Consider the following 22169-nt stretch of genomic DNA (forward strand, 5'->3'; position numbering starts at 1 on the left):
AAAAACACTCTGCAAACATAAAAATACAAGAAATAAAAAAAATAGGCCACAAAAGAACAGAAAATAATAAAACCAAGGACACAAACAGGACAAAGGAAAAATAAACAAAACCAAAAAAGAAACAAAAGAAAGAAAAAAGAAACAAAAAAAAAAACAAAAAAAGCAAAAAGAAAAAGAAACAAATAAAAATGAATCCAAAGAGAACACAACGCAAAACAAAAAAAAAAAAAAAGGAGAAAAATCCCAGAGCACGAGAAAAACACAAATCAAATACGGAAAAAGTAAAACATAACAGGACTCTCCTATAACAAAAACAAAGCAATTGAAAACAACACAAACAAAAAACACAACACCAAAAAGTAACTGAAAAAAAAGAAATGAACAAAAAACAGGCAATAGCGAATAACCACAATACGAGTACAATGAAAAGCAAAAGAAGGAGGAATAACTGACCAAAAGAGAGTGAAATCACCGAGAACAAAAATAAAACCACCACTCTAATAAAAACAGAAAAAAAACCGAGCAAAATGAGAAACGAAACCAGAGACTAAACCACCCCCCAGCCTGAGGCAAGAAGACAAAGAAAGTAAAAGAGCTCCAGGCCCACAAAAGTAACGACACCACCTCACAAGACACACAGAACAGACAAACACACCGGCTCAAAAATAACAGGAAAAAAAATAGGATACAAAACAGGAGAGCCGAAAAAATAAAGACACAAAAACAGAAAATGACTGAACGGCGAAAACCGCTAAACAAAGATAAGGAACATAGACAGGACAACAATAGTTGAGGAGAAGAACACCAAAACACAGAGCAACGAGAAAAAGGAACAGAGAGCATAGAGAAACTAAACCCCACAAGCAAGAAAAAAAAAAGTAGGGACGATCAGCCCAAAGGAAACAACGATAAGTACCAAGCCCAGACCAAGAATGGAGACAACAACCAAAAAGCCACACAACCTCCCCATGCAGCAGCCAGCACAAGCAACATTCAGCACACTGGGCCGAAGACAGCAACAGTGAAAGAGCCGACAGATAAAAAAAAATAGAAAATGCTACACTATCAGGGCGGGGCGGACGTAAAGACTGAAGATATACAACACTATCGCCACCCCCAAGCTGGTGATAGACAAACAGGTGAGGACGAAGCCAGACTACAAGGAGTAACGAAGCACCAAAAAAAGAACAAAGGACATCGGCAGTAGAAAAGAAGACTCCAACATCGAAAAAAAGAGCAAGAAGAACACCTGCGCCAGCAAAACATACACCGACACCCAACTGGAGAACAACATCTAGAAAGGGAACAAAATGGCCAAGGTAAAGAAAAACAGGACCAAATATGTCACCACAAGCATGGACACAAAACACTACACAAGACGGGGCAGCGAAGGATCTGTCATCACCACCAAAACAACGAGGCTAACACATGCCAGAGAAGACACAAACATGACACAAAGTTGTATTTTCCTGATGATCAGTAATATTGAGCATTTTTTCATATGCCTATTAGCAATCTGTATGTCTTCATTGAAGCATTTGTTCAGGGTTCTTGCCCATCTTTAAGAGAGTTAGTTGTTTGTACGATTGATTTGTCTGAGTTTCTTAAATAGTTTGCATTTTAGCCCCTTAATTAGAATTTATGGTTTATAAATATTTTCTCCCACTCCATAAGTTATCTCTTCACTGTGTTGATTGTTTCTTTTTCTATGAAAAAGCTTTTAGTTTGATGTAATCTCACTTGTCCATGTTTTTACTGTTATTTCCTGGGGTCTTAGGTTATCTCAAACAACAATAAACATTGTTCAGAGCATTCCCTCATGTGTTCTTCCAGCAGTTTTACTGTTTCAGTCCTTATGTTTAAGTCTTAAATTCTTGGTTTAAGTGATGTTGATTTTTATATAGAGTATGAAATAAAAGTCTAATTTAATTATTCTGCATGAGGATATCCAGTTTCCCAACATCATTATTAAAGACAATGTGCTTTCGCCATTCGCTATTTCGTTTTCGAGCCTTTGTCAAAAATCAACTCAATTCTCTTTGTAAATGTGGGGATTTATTTCTGGGCTCTCTACTCTATTGCATTGGTATATATGTCTGCTTTTTATGTAAGTATCATTTTTTTTTTTTTTGAGACAGTCTCATTATATTACCCTCAGTACAGCACCATGACTTCACCACTCACAGCAACCTCAAACTCTTGGGCTTAAGTGATTCTCTGGCCTCAGCCTCCCAAGTAGCTGGGACTACAGGTGCCTGCCCCAACACCCACCTTTTTTATTATTGTTTTTGTTGTAATTGTTCATTGTTGTTTGGTAGGCCAGGGCTGGGTTCAACTGCCAACCCCTGTGTATGTGGCTGGGGCCTGAGCTACTGACCTACAGGTGCCAAGCCTACCATGTTGTTTTGATTATTAAAGCTTTAGAAACAGGTAATGTGATACTCCCAACAATTAATTAATTAACTAACTTATTTTTGCTTTCACTATTTGAGGTTTATTGTGCTTTCAAATGAATTTTAGATTTTTTCCCTATTTCTATGACAAAATGACACTTGTATTATGATTGGCCTTGTACTTAATCTTCAGATCAATAAATAGTATTGACATTTCAACAATACTAATTCTTCCAATTTCTGAACATTTGCAATCTTTCTGTTTATTTTTATGTTCTTAAATTTAAATATATTTTCATGAATGTTTCTGGTTTTCAGTATACAGATCTTTCACCGCCTAAGTTAAATTTATTCCTTAAGTATTTGTGAGTATGTGTCCCACTAAGGAAAATGCAATTTTTTTCTTCATTTATTTTTCAGATGGCTTGTTGTTAGTGTATAGAAATGGTAATACTGATTTTTATATGTTGATTTTCTATCATAAAGTTGAATAAATTTTTTTAGTAATTCTAACAGCTGTGTGTGAGGCAGGGATTCTTTAGTGACTCTTTATATAAAAAATATGCTATCTGAAAAAAGAGAACATTTCACTTCTTCACTTCCAAACTGAATGTTCTTTATTTCTTTCTCTTGTGTAATTGCTTTGGCTATAACTTCCAATATAATGTTGAATAAACAAAATAGCTCTTTTATCTTTGGAGAAACTAATATAAAGGTAAATTAACTTACTAACCTCAAATAAGATAGTTCATTTTGATAGACAGATAATCTAGAATTGAAAGGTCATTTTGGTTCTGATAGTGTATTTCTTCTTCTTCCAATTCAATACATTATAAAATAACATCCAGTTATAACTTGTATATACTCTAATTGGGATTGGTAAATTGGTTTTCTCTGAAATGATAAATATGTTTCAAAGAAGAAGAATCAATTATGTGAACATTTGAGTTCACATGTGTTTAGGCCAACTGTCACATTGAGTTCTTCCCTCCCTGAAGCATTCTATATTCATTTGATAACAATGTAAGAAAATATGAAGCCACACGTTTATACAGAATAAGTATTTGAGGCAAAAACAAGTTTTCATTTTTATTGAGTTATTTTCATTTCTGCTATTGGGTCGTAGGAGTTTCTTATACTATATCTTGAATTTGTACCTTATTTTATATATATATATAGGATTTATAATTCTTTTTCTACTCTGTTGGATGCCTTTTCCATGTTTTTAAAATCTGTTATGTGAAGCCCTTTTGTTTAATGTGGTCCTATTTGTCTATATTTGGTTTTTGCTTCTGCTTTTGGTATCTCATTCAAGAAATTATTACCAGCTCAGCGCCTGTGGCTTAAGTGGCTAAGGCGCCAGCCACATACACCTAAGGTGGCAGGTTCGAATCCAGCCTGGGCCCGCCAATCAACAATGACGGCTGCAACCAAAACATAGCTGGGCATTGTGGTGGGTGCCTGTGGTCCCAGCTACTTGAGCGGCGGAGGCAGGAGACTCGCTTGATCCCAGGAGTTGGAGGTTGCTGTGAGCTATGCCACGGCACTCTACCCAGGGGGACAGCTTGAGTCTCTATCTCAAAAAAAAGAAAAACAAAAAGAAATTATTACCAAGACCAAAGGCAAAGACTAAGTAGACCCTACTTTTGCAAGCCTAATTTGTAAAAGGAATTTTACTTTCCCAGCATTTTTTTCCCAGATTTTAGGATATATTACTGAATATCCTCATTTTCATTGCTATATCATTATTTGTGAAGGTTCAATAAAAGTTTATTCTTGATGAGAGTTGGGGTGGGCAGAGTCAAGATGGCTGACTGGAGCCAGCTTTCCACAGAGGCTTCCATCCAGAAGTAGAGTTAAAGGACAAGCAGGTAAGCTGATGGTTTGGACCGGAGCCAAGGGAGAAGGTTAAAGAATGCGCATTAACCCTGCTGAGGTGAGCTGCAACTACAGACCCCAAGGATACGAACAAAAGGTGCAAAATCCATGGTCAAGCAGGCGGGAGTCTGCTCCCCCATGAGAAGGGCTCACGTCCATGCAAACAAGCAAGCAGAGTTCAAACGTTCTCCCATTTTATCCCACAAGAGAGACCCTCTAAAAACTGGACCTCCTTACCGTAATAGGGTGCTATGACACTCTCTTGCCAGACATAAAACAGTATAAAACTGTATAAAGCATTATTCTCTACCTACAATTTTGAACTTCCAGCATTCCCCTCCACTTTCACCCTGAGGTCTGGAACCCTGTCCCCCATGGAGTCCAGATTCTTGGGCATTTTTTTAGAGGTGTGGACAGGGAAAGGGCTGTTGCTGGTCTGTGCTGATTTTGCAGCAGTGGAGTAAGGAGAAGATGGTCAGCTGAGAGGGAATCATACAGGAGCGATGATGCCCTGAGGCACAGAGCAGCAGCCACAGGTGGGAACAATAGGACTCACACCCTATCCCTATCCCTATCCCCTCCAGGGATATTCTGGACAAACACTCCCTGTCTCTCTAGGTAACCAGAGGAAGCTGGACATCTTCCCTGGTGGCGGCCACTGGCAGATCAGATCTGGAATGGAAATGCAGGCCCCGTGAGTAAAGGGAATGCCTGTGGCGGTACTGGCCTGGGTGGAGAGAGGGAACTAGAATATGTGCGCACAGAGACAGCCTCCCAGGGTGGGGCTGACCCAGAGGCCTGCTTTACTGAGCCTAAGATGCACATGGCCCTCAGGGGATCATAGCTGAAACAAAGGCAGGCAGGCAGATGCTGGAACTGACAACTGAGGTCTAACAGCACCCACCCAGAGACCAACAGCAGCACTGATAGGGGCTGAGTTGCAATTTCTGTGACTTCAAACAGCGTCTGATCTGCAGGAGAGTATAACAGGGACAGAAACAGATTCTGCGAAGTTGTTCTGTTTTGCCAGCAACATCAATAAGGGGTGGGGCTGGAACTGAGTGAACCGCTTCAGCCTCGATTAAGTACTGGAGGTTGTCAGGCCCCACTTTCACCTGTCGGATAGTGGCAGAGAGCAGTGGCCTGGCTGAGGAGACATAGATCTCCCTCTGACTCAGGTGGGCACAAACTCCTGGAGCATCTGCTTATTGGAGGGAACTTGGTCACAGCCCTGCGGGGTTACCAGTGACTGGGTGTGACAGAGGTGCAAGGTGGGGAAGGAGGTATCGATCTTCCCAGACTAATGTGTTTGCTAGGTGGGTCCTTCTGACCTCATGGAGCACTAGAGCGAGTCATACATGAGCTGCGAACAGATCCCTGCTATCTAGTTGCTGGAGACCTTTTGAACTCTCCCACCTGAGACCCGTGTTGACTGGGACAATTGATTTGGACCTCTTGAACTGGGCCAATCATCTGAGGACTATCCAAAGTGGTACCCTGGGTGGTTGGTTGTGGGAAAGTTTGATTTTCCTTTTCCAATTGTTGCCTGTGGGGGGCAGGGAGACTTAATTGCTGACATTTCTCCACAGCTGAGACTTACTCAGAGTAACTGATTCATTAGGGTATGACAGAGATCACATGAAAATAAGACAGAGCCACTGAGCCCAACCACACCAAGCAGGCCTCCAGTTTCTCAGGCCATAGCACTGTACAGGTCCTTGGTAAAACCCTAGGGGAAAAGGTATAGGCACCAATCCCAGCTTTTGGGCAAAGGGCTGGTTAATCACTACTCCCAGAGCCCCCCACCCAACTTCTCCTTATCTGCTCATCTAGCCAAATGGTGTAAAATTATCATGGTTCAGAATCAGCAGAAAAACTCCAGTAGCATGAATAACCAGAATAGATCAACCCCCTCAAGGAAGGATATGGCAGACACAACAGAAGATTCTATTCATAAATAGATGGCTAAGATGTCAGAAATCAAATTCAGAATTGTGATTGCAAATAATAAAATAGAGGCAAAGTTGGAATTAGAAATTCAAGGAGAACTTCAAAGTTGTCTCAAGAATTCAATGAATTCAAAGACAAAATCATCAAAGATTTTGACACATTGAGACAAGAATTTGCAGCCCTCAACAATCTGAGAAATATAGTAGAATGCCTCAGTAACAGAATGTATCAAGCAGAAGAGAGGACCCTCCCCTCGCACTGGGCAATAGAAGCAGGATCCAAAATACACTACTGGGACCTGATCAAACTAAAAAGCTTCGCACAGCCAAGAACACAGTATGTAAAGCAAGCAGACAGCCCTCAGAATGGAAGAAGATATTTGTAGGTTTGTCTCCAACAAACATTTAATAACAAGAATCCACAGAGAACTCAAACATATTAGCAAGAAAAGAACAAGTGACCCCATCTCAGAGTGGGCAAAGAACTTAAAGAGAAAATTCTCTGAAGAAAACAGGTGCATGTCCTATAGACATATGAAAAAATGCTCATCATCCTTAATCATCAGAACAGTGCAAATCAAAACTACTTTGAGATATGATCTAACTCCAGTAAGATTAGCCCATATCACAAAATCCCCAAACCAGAGATGTTGGCGTGGATGTGGAGAAAAGAGGACGCTTCTACACTGCTAGTGGGAATGCAAACTAATATGTTCCTTTTGGAAAGATGTTTGGAGAACACTTAGAGAACTAAAAATAGACCTGCCATTCAATCCTACAATTCCTCTACTAAGTATATATCCAGAAGACCAAAAATCACATTATAACAAAGATATTTGTACCAGAATGTTTACTGCAGCCCAATTCATAATTGCTAAATCATGGAAGAAGCCCAAATGCCCATCAACCCATGAATGGATCAATAAATTATGGCATATGTACACCATGGAATGTTAGGCAGCCTTAAAGAAAGATGGAGACCTTACCTCGTTCATGTTTACATGAATGGAGCTGGAACATATTCTTCTTAGCAAAGTATCTCAAGAATGGAAGGAAAATTATCCAATATACTCAGTCCTACCATGAAACTAATTTATAGCTTTTGTATGAAAGCTATAACCCAATTATAGCCCAAAATATGGGGAAAGGGGAAAGCAGGGGGAGGGAAGGGGGGAGGATAGGTGGAGAGAAGATAATTGGTGGGACCACAGCTATGGTAAATCTTACAAGGGTACATGTAGAAACTTACTAAATGTAGAATATAAATGTCTCAACACAATTACTAAGAAAATGCCATGAAGGCTATGTTAACCAGTTTGATGAAAATCTTTAAAATTGTATATAAAACCAGCACATTGTACCCTATGACTGCATTAATGTACACAGTGATGATTTAATAAAAAAAGAAAAAAAAGAAAAAGTTCATTCTTTTTTGAACCATGACAAAATTGGACATATTGGTTCTGGAACAAGATCCTTGCTTGAAATGTCATATTTGAGATGATTTTCATTTATTCAAGTATGAAAAGAAGCTTTTAAGAATCTGAAGGCATCTTTAGATACACTATGCACACAGAGCCATCATGGGAAAACTGGCTTGGTTCTTGGTTTACAAGATTTGCAAGCATCCACATTAATTAAGAAAAGTCATTTTCTTAAAGGCCTGAGATCTCGGGCTGTTTGGGGGAACTCAGGAAAAGAGGAATTAGCCCAAATTTATATATAATGCCCATGAAGTCAGGTGGCAAGTTTTCAGCTTGTTTTCTTCCCTTCAAGATAGAAAATTAAAATGTCTTTAAAAGTTCAAGCTGAGATTCTTTATGACAACTGTGAGAAATCAAATGTAAAAGAACTACATGATAAATTAATAATTTTGCTACAACTATATAATTTATCATGCAATATCTAATAAGATATATGATTAAGATAATTTTGAAATTATTTTGATTAAAAGAAGCAAAACCATATGAAAATATTTTGTATATTGAAAACAATATATTGTCTACATCACATTTCTCCAGATTATCACATTATAGCTCTCTTCATGGCCTCAAGCTATTTTACAACTTTATTTTTATAAATTATGGGTAATTAATAGATTCACAATTATGTATTTCCCTGGAGAGTTTAATTGTCTTTCTGTAAAAAACATTATGTCTTTATTTCTAATGCCTTTCAATAATTTTATTCCATATAAATTAGTGCTGTTTGATATTACCTTTAAAAAGATTCCCTTTGAATATCAATTTGCCTCATACATGAATTTACTAAAAGCACTGCAATTTTTACATTTCATGAAATCATTATTTTATCATTTTCTACAAATCAACTTTTAACAATTGTTTATTGTGGTTCTTCCAAATATTTTGTGTGGCATTCAATATATAAAATGTTGATAAATTGGTAAGATGATGATATTATTGTGGACAGTTACCATCACAAACACAATGCTGCTGGTGGTGATACTGACAAAAATAGTGATGGGAATTATTACAAGCATGATAAATTTGATAATAATTGAGTAAATAAAAATTCTTCCAGATTTTTACCCAAATCTTTTACTTATCTGTTACCAAAACATAAAATAAACCAAGAAATGCTTTTTGTTTTGTTTTGCTTTCTCATTTTAGATAAAGACATTTGTCTTTTGATCCAGAAATATAATAAATGGATGGATAATATGTACTGCCAATTGATAGCGGAGGAAGGTTTTTTTTTTTTTTATTGGTTTTTTTTTGGATTTTTTTTTTTTTTTTTTTTTTTTTGAGACAGAGTCTCACTATGTCACCCTTGGAAGTGTACTGTGGCATCACAGCTCACTACAACCTCAAACTCTTGGGCATAAGTGATTCTCTTGCCTCAGCTTCCCAAGTAGCTGGGACTGCAGGTACCCAGCTATTATTATTTTTTTTTAATTGTAGTTGTCATTGTTGTTTAGCAGGCCCAGCTGGGGTTGAACCTGTTAGCCCTGGTGTATGTGGCTATAATCACTGAGCACAGGTGTAGAGCCAGGAACATTTTTTTTTTTTAAAGAAAATATTTTCATGTTTTCTAGAGGAGGGAACTACTAATAAATGAAAACAGAATGATGATGATAATAAATACAAGTAAATGACAGAAAAGATGATGGGTTGTCTGTGGCACGAAAGAAATCAAATCATGGCAGGATGAAGACTGTTTACATTCTATGATGATATATGAATATGGATCATTATTTGAATAATATAATTATTTTTTAAAACAGCAGCACATCATTATATTATAAACATACAAATGCATCTTTGCCTTTAAAGTAGCACTCAGTCTACAAACAACTTTGAAAATTTGAGGTAAAAAGTAATTTTCAATCTAAAAAGTAACAATATCATAAATTAATACTAATGATTTATCAAAGGGTATAAATGAGACAGAAAAGGATAATTTCTGCCTGATGTTAAAAGAAGTCAGAAGATGGGCAGCGCCTGTGGCTCAGTGAGTAGGGTGCTGGATCCATATGCCAAGGGTGGTATTTTCAAACCCGGCCCCGGCAAAAATGCAACAACAACAACAACAACAAAAAGAAGTCAGTTTGCGCTTAAATAATTGAACAGTCTTCATTTATTTTCATGGTTGGACATCCTGACAGTTGCAACATGTATGGGCTCCCCTCAAGTGCAGGTCAAAGATTCCACTATTACTACTATCACTCAGTAAGAAATGACCCAGACTATAGTACAATTATTTGAATTTATTAGCACTTTAGAAAACACTTTCTATTCTCTGAGTTGTGTGTTAATTTCATCTTTCATTTTTCTTAAGTTATTCTCATCAGGATTAATCACTTCAACTCTTTTATACCTAATTGGACTAGGAATTCCATAACCTCCTAGTAACCTGATGTAACTAATCCGAGTTACTTAATTATAAGGTGTCTCAAACTTGTTTAACATTCACAATAATGAAAATTCAAGAAAGAGGGACTTGCATGTATAGAAAATCTCAACCTAAATGCTGACATATTTACTGGGATTGTTGGTAATTTATTGTGATGAATAAACATGGGACAACATCTAATGGTGGAAAAAAATGTCCTTTAGACAACTGAGGATTAATACAAAACACACAAACAACTTTGAAAATTTGAGGTAAAAATAATTGTCAATCTGAAAAGTAATTTTATTATAAATTAATACTCATAAATCATTAAAGGCTATAAATGAAACAAAATTATGGCAAGCACAAGTTGAAAAATAAGATATATTAGGACATTTTATTTATTTGTCATTGACAAAAGTTATTTTAGATGGAAGAGTGACCAATCACTATTACGTTAGTTTCTCCAGGTTTAGGTTGTAATGCCACTCAGGACTTTTCAGTTCCTTTTTTGATGAAGAGTCTTAGGATTTTGTCTCTTATCTGCTTGGTTTTTACCACATACACAATGGGATTCATCACAGGAGGAATGAGAAAATGCATGTTGGCCAAAAGTACATAGAGGTTTGGGGGAAACTTTTGACCAAAGCGATAAAGTATAGAAAGACAGATCATGGGTGTGAAAAAGAGAACCACAGCACAGAGGTGGGAAATACAGGTGTTAAGAGCCTTGAGGCGGCCACCATATGAAGCAATGCTCAGTACAGTTTTCAGAATCAATAAATACGAAAAGAGAATGAGAAGAAAATCAAGTCCCATATTGGAAAGCACCATAAAGAGTCCAAAGATGCTATTAACCCTAGTGTTAGAACAGGAGAGCTTTAAGATGTCAGGATGCAGACAGTAGGAATGAGAAAGTACATTGGAGCGACAGAAGCACAGTCTCCTCAGGAGAATGGGCAGGGGCACCTGGGCAATAATGGCTCGCACAACAATGGCCAAACCTATTCTGGCAATCACACTATTAGTGAGGATGGAAGAATAGTGCAATGGACGAGAAATGGCCACATAGCGGTCAAAGGCCATTGCCAGTATAATGGCTGACTCAAAATCCTGAAAGGTGTGTATAAAGAACATTTGTGTGAAGCAAGCAGAAGAGGTCAGCTCTCGAGCATCCAGCCAGAAGATCCTCAGCATTGTGGGGAAGGTGAAAAGGGACAGCCCCAGGTCAGAGGCAGCTAGCATGGCCAGGAAGAGGTACATGGGCACATGGAGGGTCTGCTCCCTCCAGATAACTGTCAGGATGGTCACATTACCCACCAAGGTAATGAAAAACATGGTACAGAAGGGTATGGAGATCCAGATGTGCACAGCCTCCAGCCCAGGAATGCCTGTCACCAGGAAGGTGGAGAAGAATGAGCTGCTGTTGTTGACAAGAGACAAGGTGCCAGGGCTGCATACTTTTCCTAGAACAAATTGAATTTTGTTAGACACAGATGATAAAATTTGACTTGGGCATTTAATTGACTAATCATCATACCCTTTTTTAGAACTGTCCATGATATTTATCTAACATGAGATTGAATGCTGTTTCCCATCTGATCATTTAGAGTGGAAAACACGACCTTCTCTGTTTATCAGAGTCATATACTGTGATTTATGGAAATAAAATTTAAAAAATTCAAGCCTTCATATTCATTTACCTGTCATTTAATTGATAGAAGGATATTTTCAAATGAAAAATCTGTAATTATGGTAAATATAGCAGTAGATCATGACCAATGTTTTTCTTACTGCAGTGGCCTAAAATAATACCTATTAGATAATGCTCCTCAAAATGGGGTTCATGGACACATCTTAATATGCTTAATTTTCTACTTGAAGTGAATACAGAAATTGAAAATGAACATATAGAATGGTTTATTCTAATTTGAGCTACTCTTACTCTGCACCTTTTTTCACCTAATAGTTTCTCTTAGTCTGTAATATGCAATTGTATTTGGGGTTTTTCATTTTTGTCAAAAATAATTTTGCTATTTGAAAAATGTATTTCATGATAGATTAAAAAGTGTTAATGACCCTTTACCACATACTTTATGCAGCATTATTTGATAATGATTCATTTTTGAATGTAAACATAGTTTTTTAAAATTTTAGATAAAAAGAGAGGAGAGGTATGGGGGGATTTGCTAAGCTCCCACCTAAGGGGCACAGTGTAGGTGTATGTGGCACACTGGCTATTGAAGGGCACAGCTGCAACTTGGACTTTACCTAAGAAACACAAATAATGTGACCTAATTGTTTGTACCAATATATAATCTGAAAAAAAAATGTTGTTCTTTATACTTAAAAAATATACTAAAACACTGAATAGAGATTTTATATTATTAAAAGCTCTATTTGTGATTAAGGATAAATGTTTTTAATTTGAATATGACATATGGATCTTTTAGCTGTTTTTTTGTTTTGTTTTGTTTTGTTTTTTGTAGAGACAGAGTCTCACTCTACTCCCAAGCATCTGGGACCACAGGTGCCTGCCACAACGCCCTGCTATTTTTTTGTTGCAGTTTGGCTGGGCTGGGCCTGAACTCTCCATCCTCAGTACATGTGGCTGGCTCCCTACTCACTGAGCCACAGGTGCCACCTGATATATGGATCTTTCATAAATTTACTTTGTAATGTGTGTATGTGTATTTGTGTTGACCTGTCATTAATTTCTAATAAACCTATAATGCCAATATTATTTATTTAATTTAAGGGCATTCATTTATTTATTTATCTAACTATTCATTGAGTATTAATTATGGTTCTATATGTGTCTGGCTCTAAACTGTTTCTTATTGTAGCAAAGATTTAAGCTAATACATTAGCTGCTTTAATTGAAGAGGTAAGATGCCTGCCAAATAATTAATTAAAATGGACTCTATGTGAGATGTAAAACAATTTCACTCAATATGTTACCAAAAATTATCTATCCAGATAAAATCAGCTGAAGATACATAGTGTCCTAACCACAAATAACAGGGGACACATTTTTTTTTTTTCTGAGTCTATCCCTCAACCACATTCTGTATTTATGAAACTAAACAGGTGCTACATAAATACTCTGCATATCCATATGCAGTCATCCTCATAAAAAGTAAGCCATCAAATGTCTGCAAATATTAAGCAGTCCAATTCCTCACCTCTTTACTTACTGTTATCAGTCATGGTATTGTTAGTAGACCTTTATAAAGATATGACCTAAAAACCTGTATTCCCTGCTTGGGGCATGTAGACCCTAGTTGTGGTAGCGTGAGTATTTCCCAATTCCTCCTATTTAAATTCTACCTTAGTCTCATCTTGGTTCACTAGAAGATTGTTAGAGAAAGGCCGTAATAATAATAATAAAAACAATAATAACAACAATGAAAGACTCCCTTTACATTCATTCTGTTTTGACCTGATATTCTGAACTAAATAATTAAGGACTCTGTCTACCCATTTCTGATTTCACTCAGCAGGTTTTAAATTTTTCAAAATTTCAGAGAGAAACAATTTGGATGAGACTTTCAAAAGAAATGAAAAGAGATTTTAAAAATTGATATTTGCCTCTGAACATTTTTTGGCTTTAAAAAAAATTCTTGAATTTGGTTTTAAGAACTGAGAAGAGGGGAGGGTGTCTAGAAAACTTACTGCCTGTGTGATAAAAATACCTTCACCTTAGTCCAAATCACAGGGTCTTCTAGTGTTAAGGTTTTGTTTCCAGGTTTCTGCTCAATATGTTTTCTCATTCATGGGATTTTACCCATTTTCAGAATCTATACTCTTTGGTGTCAAAGGTTATCTCTTAACAAGAATGAGGGTAAACTTCCTAGTCAGTGTCTCCACAGGCAAGGATAGTTCTGTACTTTTCCAAGCCAGGTGAACATTAACCTCACTTTCTTTTATTTCCTTCAATAACATTATACCTCAAATTTTTGAGGATGATAAGTTAGGAATAGTTTCACAGAAAGAAAGATCCTCTAGATGCCTTTGATGGTTCAAATTACAAGCTAGACTGTCTCTATCAATTTTCTGAAGTCTCTTCGATCTTAGTTCTTTTCCAAAAGAACTGTGTTTTCTTTCTCACCTGGCATTTTAAGGCAGAGGGTTTGCTAAAGTCCCACAGAGAAAGGGGAAGCTTTCTCTTCCATGTTCAAAATCAAGAATGCCTATGATGTGGTCTTTGCTTCCTTATTATTCATGCAGCTCTCTCTTGAGAATTGTAATCCTTTGGAAAGCTGCTTTCTCTTTCTCTTTATCATTTGAAGTGTACCTTTTATTTCTTTCTAGAAGTGATCCATAAGTGGTCCAAGTACCAGATACTGCTCTGCAACGGGTGACTTCAGATTCACCCGTTAAATCTTGATGTCATCCTAATTTACTCTCAAGTCAATATTTTCAATTATTTTTTGTTGACACAGGATTAAACCTATTTTATAAAATGTATCTCAGGAATTCATAAGTTCACTGCTTCACATGCATACCTTTGTATTCTGTTATTGAGTTACTATTATTTATTTCAGATATCAATCACTACCAAATGCATGTAGAAATTTCCTTAGAACTGGAAATAATAAACCATATCTGCTTTACTCTTATCCTTTCCCACTATATTCACAACACATAATATTCAATTTATCAGACATACGTACATACCTGTATATCAAGGGACCTTTCTTGTCATTTAGTTTCAAATAAAAAATGAACATGATCTTTTAGGTTAGCCAAGTCCACAAATTCATCTACATTCCCAGGAGTGGTCAAAATTCAATAAGCAGTAAGGAATGTTGTCACCCCTGATGGTGACTCATGCTTGGGAATATGAAAATCACTTTCATGTATATGTCATTATTTACTTTTTCACAAATAAAATCATATTTTTTCTGACATCAACCCAGATAAATTTTAGTTTTCCTTGATAAAACTGAAATTTTATGAACTCCATGTCAGATCAGTAATATGTAAGCAATCTAGAATTCAAAGGTCATTCGCAACTCAGAAAATAAACAAATTTCTTCTTAGATATATCTATATGTGTCCTATTGTTTCTGTTCCTCTGGAGAACCCTGACTAGTATATTCTCCCATCAAAATACATGGCAAAGCAACATCAAATTTATAATTTGTGTGTGTGTGTGTGACTTTTTTTTTTTCTTGAGGCAAAGTCTCACTTTGTGGCCCTTGGTAGAGGGCCTTGGTGTCATATCTCACAGCAACCTCAAACTCTTCTGCTCAAGCATTTCTTTTGCCTCAGCCTCCCAAGTAGAAGGAACTACAGGTGCCTGCCACAACTCCTGGATATTTTTAGAGATAGGATCTTGCTCTAGCTCAGGCTGGTCTCAAACATGTGAGCTCAAGTAATCCACGCACCTCAGCCTCCCTGAGTGCTAGCATTACAGGTGGGAGCATCTGACCTCATTGTGGGTTTGACTTTTATTGGTAAAACATCTTTTCTCTGATCCAAAGTATTTTTCTTCTCTGTGAAGGAGAAGTAATCATGTGGAAATCACTAAATTGCAAATGTGGGTAGACCATCGATCTTCATTGATTGTGCTCAACCTGAGGCTTTTTATATTTATGTGGTGATAATATTGTGAAATTAAAGCCACTCATGTATTTTAAATAGAGTACTCCAGATAAAGGTATGTCATCCAAACAGAGGGAATAGCTTGCCATTTTTATGGGTGTTGTTCGTTGTAGTTATTTTTTGTTTGTTCAAAGATGGTAATATTGAAAATTATTTTACATTTGTAATCCTTTATTTTATCAAGTTGTATTTGTTGATTAGATTAGGATGAAGTAAGCATATTTAAAAATTTTTTATTAAATTATAAATACATAGATCATGGATACATTAACACATTTATGGGGTACAGGGTGCTAATTTTATATAGAATTAGGAATGCTTACATCACACTGGTTAATATATACCTTATCTCGTTGACTTAGTTATTGTGTTAAGACATTTATACTCTATACTAATAGATCTGACATGTACCTTTGCATTATGTACCATTGGTGTGATCACATTATTCACCCTCAATATAACCTCCCTCCTTCTTTCCCATCCCCCCTCCTCCCTCCTTCATCTTGGGCCATAGTTGTGATCTATTCTCCTTATGAAAGTGTGAGTGATTGTAAGTTGGTTTCATAATAGTACTGAGTACATGAAATAATTTTTCTTCCATTCTTGAGATACATTTCTAAGAAGGATGTGTTCCAGTTCCATCCATGTAAACATAAAAGAGGTAAAGTCTTCATCTTCTTTAAGGCTGCATAATATTCCATGGTATACATTTACCACAATTTATTAATCCATTCATGGGTTAATGGGCACTTGGGCTTCTCCCATGATTTGGCTATTATGAATTGAGTTGCAATAAACTATCTGGTGCAAATATCTTTGTTATAAAATGATTTTTGGTCTTTTGGATATATACCTAATAGGGATTTGCATGATCAAACAGCAGGTCGACTTTTAGATCCCTAAGTATTCTCCATATTTCTTTCAAAAAGGAATGTATTAGCTTGCACTCCTACCAGCAGTGCAGAAGTGTTCCCTTTTCTCCACATCTGTAGTTGTGGGATTTTTGTTATGTGAGCCAGTCTTATGGGAGTTAGATGATATCTCAAAGTGGTTTTGATTTGCATTTCTCAGATGATCAAAGATGATGAGCATTTTTTCATGTGTCTGTTACAGGCCATACACCTATCTTGTTCAGAGAAACTTCTGTTCAAGTCCCTTACCCACAATGAAATGGGATTACTTGTTCTTTTCTTATTACTAAGTTTGAGTTCTCTGTGGATTCTGGTTATCAAATCTTTGTCAGAAGTATAACCTGCAGCTATCCTCTCCCATTCTGAAGGCTGTCTGCTTGCTTTACTTACTATGTTCTTGGCTGTGCAGAAACTTTTTAGTTTGATCAGTTCCCAGTAACGTATTTTTGATGTTGCTTCAATTGCCCGAGGGGTCATCCTCATAAAGTATTCTCCTAGGCCAATTTCTTCAAATGTTTCTCCTGTGCTCTCTCCAAGAACCTTTATAGTTTCGTGTCTTAAGTTTAAATCTTTTATCCAGTGAGAGTCAATTTTTGTTAATGGTGAAAGGTGTGGGCCCAGTTTCAGTCTTCTATAAGTCACCAGCCAATTCACCTAGCACCATTTGTTTGTTAAATAGGGAATCTTTCCCCCAATTTATATTTTGGATAGGCTTATCAAAGATCAAATGACAATAAGCGTCTAGGTTCATCTCTTGCTTGTCAATTCTGTTCCATACATCTACCTTTCTATTTTTGTTTCAATACCATGCTGCTTTGATTACTGTAGATTTATAGTATAGTTTGAAGTCTGATAGGTGATTCTTCCTGATTTATTTTTATTTCTGAGTAATATCTTGACTAATCAAGGTTTTTTCTTCATTATAAAATTAAGTACTGTTTTTTCCAGATCTTTAAAGTATGACGGTGTTTCTTTGATAGGTATTGCATTAAATTTGTAAATTGCTTTGGGTAATAAGGACATTTTAACAATGCTGATTCTTCATAGCCATGAGCATGGTATGTTTTTTCATTTGTTAACATCTTCAGCTATTTCTTTTCTCAGAGTTTCATAATTCTCTTTATAGAGATCTTTCACATTCTTTGTTAGGTAAATTCCAAAATATTTCATCTTCTTTGGCTCAACTGCAAAGGGAATACAGTCCTTGACTGTTTCTTTGGCTTGACTATTATTGGTATATATAAAAGCTACTGATTTGTGAGTATTGATTTTGTAATCTGAGACACTACTGTATTCCTTGATCACTTTTTAGAGTTTTGTGGTTGAGTCCCTGGGGTTTTCCAAGTATAAAATCATATCATCTGCAAAGAGTGAAAGCTTGATCTCCTCTGACCCTATTGGTATACCCTTGTCCATCTTCTCTTGGTAGATTTTGATGGCTAAGACTTCCACTACAATGTTAAAAAGCAGTGGAGACAATGGGCAACCTTGCCTGATTCCTGATCTGAGTGGAAATGTTTATGATATTGGCTGTGGGTTTGCTGTAGATGGCCTCTATCAAGTCCCTTCTATACCTATTTTCTTAAGTGTTCTGATCATGAAAGGATGCTGGATATTGTGAAAAGCTTTGTATGCATCCATTGAGAGAATCATATGGTCTTTGTTTCTTAATTTGTTTATGTCATGAATTACGTTTATAGATTTACGTATGTTGAACCACCATTGAGATCCTGGCATAAAACCCACTTGGTTGTGGTATATAATTTGTTTGATGTGTTGCTGGATTCTGTTTGCTAGGATCTTATTGAATATTTTTGCATCTATGTTCATTATAGATATTGGTCTATAGTTTTCTTTTCTTATTGGGTCTTTTCCTGGTTTGAGGGTCAGGGTAATATTTGCTTCATAGAATGTGTTGGGAAGTATTCCTTCTCTTTCGATGTTTTGAGAAAGGTTAAGTAATATAGGTACTAGTTCTTCTTTAACGGTTTGGTAGAATTCTGATGTGAAGCCATCTGGTCCTGGACTCTTCTTTCTTGGGAGATTTCATATAGTTGATTTTATTTCAGTACTTGATATAGATCTGTTCAGCATTTCCAATTCTTTCTGATTAAGTCTAGGAAGTTGGCATGCTTCCAAGTATTGGTCAATTTCTTTCAAATTTTTATACTTCTGAGAATAAAATTTTTTGTAGTATTCATCAAGGATTTTTTTGAATTTCTGAGGTGTCTGTTGGTATTTCACCTTTGTCATTTCTGATTCATGATATTATGGACTTTAGTTTTCTCTTTTTGGTTAGGTTAGCCAAAGCTTTATCAATTTTGTTGAATTTTTCAAAAAACCAACTTTTTGATTCAATGATCTTTTGAATAACTCTTTTGTTTTTTATTTCATTTACTTCTGCTCTAATTTTAGTTATTTCTTTTCTTCTTCTGGGTTTGGGGTTGGAATGTTCTTCCTTTTCCAGTTGCTTAAGATGTCCCATTAAGTTGTTGACTTCCTCTCTTTCCATTCTCTTGAGGAAGGCTTATAATGTTATAAATTTTTCTCTTAGGACCACCTTTGCAGTATCTCACAGGTTCTGATAATTCATTTCTTCATTATTGTTTTCTTCCAAAAATTTAGCAATTTCCTTCTTAATCTCATCTATGACTCAGTTATCATTCAGCATATGGTTATTTAGTTTCCACATCTTTGTAGGAGTATACAGACACTTGTTATTGAAAATTTCAACTTTCATTGTATGATAATCTGAGAAAATACAAGAAATAATTTCTGTATTTTTAAATTTGTTGAGGTTAGACTTGTGACCTAAGATGTGATCAATTTTGGAGTATGATCCATGGGCTGATGAGAAGAATGTGTATTCAGTCTTGTTAGGATGAAATATTCTGTAGATATCTATTAAATTCAATTGTATGGTGAAGTTGAAGTCCAAAATTTCTTTGCTGAGTTTCTTATTCGAAGATCTATCCAATCCTGCCAAAGGGGTGTTAAAATTTCCAACTATTATGTCACTGGAAGATATTAAATTGCTCATGTCTGTTAGGGTCTCCTTTATAAATTGAAGAGCATTCTGGTTGGGGGCATAAATGTTAATAATTGACATCTCATCACGTTAAGTGTTTCCTTTAACAAATATGAAATGACCATCCTGTCTTTCCTTACTTTTATTAGTTTAAAGCCTAGGGTATCTGCAAATAAAATTACCACCCCTGCTTTTTTCTGGTTTCCATTTGCCTGGATTATAGATGCCCATCCCTTTTCCCTGAATCTATATTTATCTTTAGGGTTAGATGAGATTCTTGTATGCAACAGATATCTGGCTTGAGTTTTTGTATCTAGTCTGCCAACCTGTGCATCTTAAGAGGACAGTTTAAGCTGTTTCATTGAGAGTATTCATAAGCCTGGTAGCATTTTCCGTGTCAAGTTTTTCAAAAGTCCAGTGGACATTTTATATTTTTTCATCACTGGAAATTGAGTTTTGACCAAGAATTTCAGAGTGAGTTTACTTTGGTGGTAGAGTATTATGCTGGTCATTATGGGGAATGGATCTGAGGATATCCTGAAGAGCTAATTTGGTTATGGCAAATTTTTTCAACATGTGTATGTAATTAAAGTATTTAACTTCTCTGTCATAAATGAAGCTCAATTTAGCTGGATACAGGATCCTGGACTGAAATGGATCATTCCCTGAGAGAATTGTGGGACCACTCCAAAAGAGCAAACATTCACCTCATAGGAATCCCTGAAGGAGAAGAGGATGGTCCAAAAGGCACAGATACTCTATTCCAAGAGATAATTGAAGAGAACTTCCCAAGCATGGCAAGAGACACTGAAATTCAGATAGCAGACAGTTTCAGAACCCCAACATAACTCAACTCAAATAAAGCATCTTCTAGACACATTGTAATTAACTTCATCAAAGTTAATATGAAGGAGAAAATCCTGCAAGCAATTTTTTTTTTCTACTTAAAGGTGTAAAGCCCCATGGGTTTTGAGAAAAGTGAAGGTTAAATTGGGGACAGAAAACAAAGATGTTCCCATAGGTATAACTTCTACAATGTGAAAGCTGATCTTGGATGAGGTATTGAACTTCATAGTTTGATCACTTCCAGAAGAAAAGAGTATTTCTTGTTTTTTATTCTTCCGATGGTATATAAAGTATATCAAGACCTAATATAGAGAGGACATTAAGTAAATGTATCGATGTTTATAAATCTAAAAATACATTATTCATTCAAAATAAGTATCGAACAACTTTAGGTATTAATAACTTCTTTTGTACATGAAACACAGAAGTGAACAATGACTATGTGAAATAATATTGCAGAATTTATCCATAAATTTTATCCCTGAGGACGTTTGTGAATAACTAAAACTTATATACAACTTCAGACTTGAACCAGATAACACATACCATCAAGCCCTACCTTCACTAAATGCAAAAATTTCTTCTATTTCTATTTTTGTGAAATAGAGGTGAGAACACCCAGATCCTCAGATGAATTAAATCTTGACTGTGGATGAAGGCTACTTGTGATAGAAGGAGAATAGAAGTGATAAAAGGTGGTAGAAGGAGATAATGATTTTAAACAATAACTAACTGTACCATTTATTTTATTAAATTTTTGCAAACTTTATTCAGCCAATCAGCATGAAAATTATTCATGAATAATTGATCACTCACATGATGAAACAGCTTAATTCACTTGTCAACTAAGTTTTCTCATCAAGACGACCTTCACTTCACTTTCCTTTTATCCCATAAATTTTATCCATTGCCTTTCAATTTCTATCTTCAAAGAAATATCTTAAACTACTTGAAGCCAGATCCCCAAATCCTGATACTCTTCATCACAAACATGACTAAGAACATTTTAAAAGGAGTCTTCTTTCTTGGTGCAAGTGATAAAATATTGATCTAATTTATATTTACCCTCCCCCCTCTAGTTCAAGACTTATAACTCTTGAGTCTCTTGCATAGATGTCTCAGTAATTGTAATCACAATGAGACAAATCTCACATTGGATCCAAACTCCAATTTTTTCTTTGATTTACTGAATGCAGACTTTATTTATGATTCATTACTAACAAGAAGTGCTCATTAATAACTTTCACATTTATTAGATTAGAAAGCTTTCTCTTGGTGAAATTTATCTTCTTAACAATGTTAACAACAACACTCCTGAAACTCTGTAAAATAAATTAAAGATATTTACTGTAAGCCAAATATGTGTAATGGAGCCTAGCTTCAAGAGGTCCTGAAAAAATGTGCCTGTGGTAGCTCAGTTATAATGTAGTTATATATAGGGTATCCACAAGGTTTTTGTACAATTTACTATGTTGAGGTATTTTAAACTGCATACAAATTTTATGTCTACCTTGTACATTCATGGAGACAGGAATTACACATAAAACCCTAAATCAAGGTAGGGAAGAGAGATGTTGTTTTGGTCAGAAAGGGCTGGATATCTCAATGCAGAAACTTACAGAATATGAATGGGTTTAAAGGGTCTCTGACTTGTAGTTGGCTAAAGAAATAAAGCTTTGTCTAAATATAAGCTTTAACTAAA

At 35.9% G+C, this 22169-nt stretch overlaps 1 protein-coding gene across 1 annotated transcript; it reads right to left on the reverse strand.

Annotated features, from left to right (window-relative positions):
- Positions 1-10561: 10561 nt before the first annotated feature.
- Positions 10562-13282, reverse strand: LOC100947381 (olfactory receptor 51G2-like). The gene is made up of 2 exons (XM_012806195.1): positions 13270-13282; positions 10562-11538 (listed from the first exon to the last, which is right to left on the reverse strand). The coding sequence occupies exons 1-2, from the start codon at positions 13280-13282 to the stop codon at positions 10562-10564; spliced, it is 990 nt and encodes a 329-aa protein (XP_012661649.1).
- Between the last annotated feature and the right edge of the window lie 8887 nt (positions 13283-22169).

The sequence above is a fragment of the Otolemur garnettii genome, unplaced genomic scaffold (genome assembly GCF_000181295.1).
Source record: "Otolemur garnettii isolate 467f Iridium unplaced genomic scaffold, OtoGar3 scaffold00001, whole genome shotgun sequence".
NCBI classification, from domain to species: domain Eukaryota; kingdom Metazoa; phylum Chordata; class Mammalia; order Primates; family Galagidae; genus Otolemur; species Otolemur garnettii.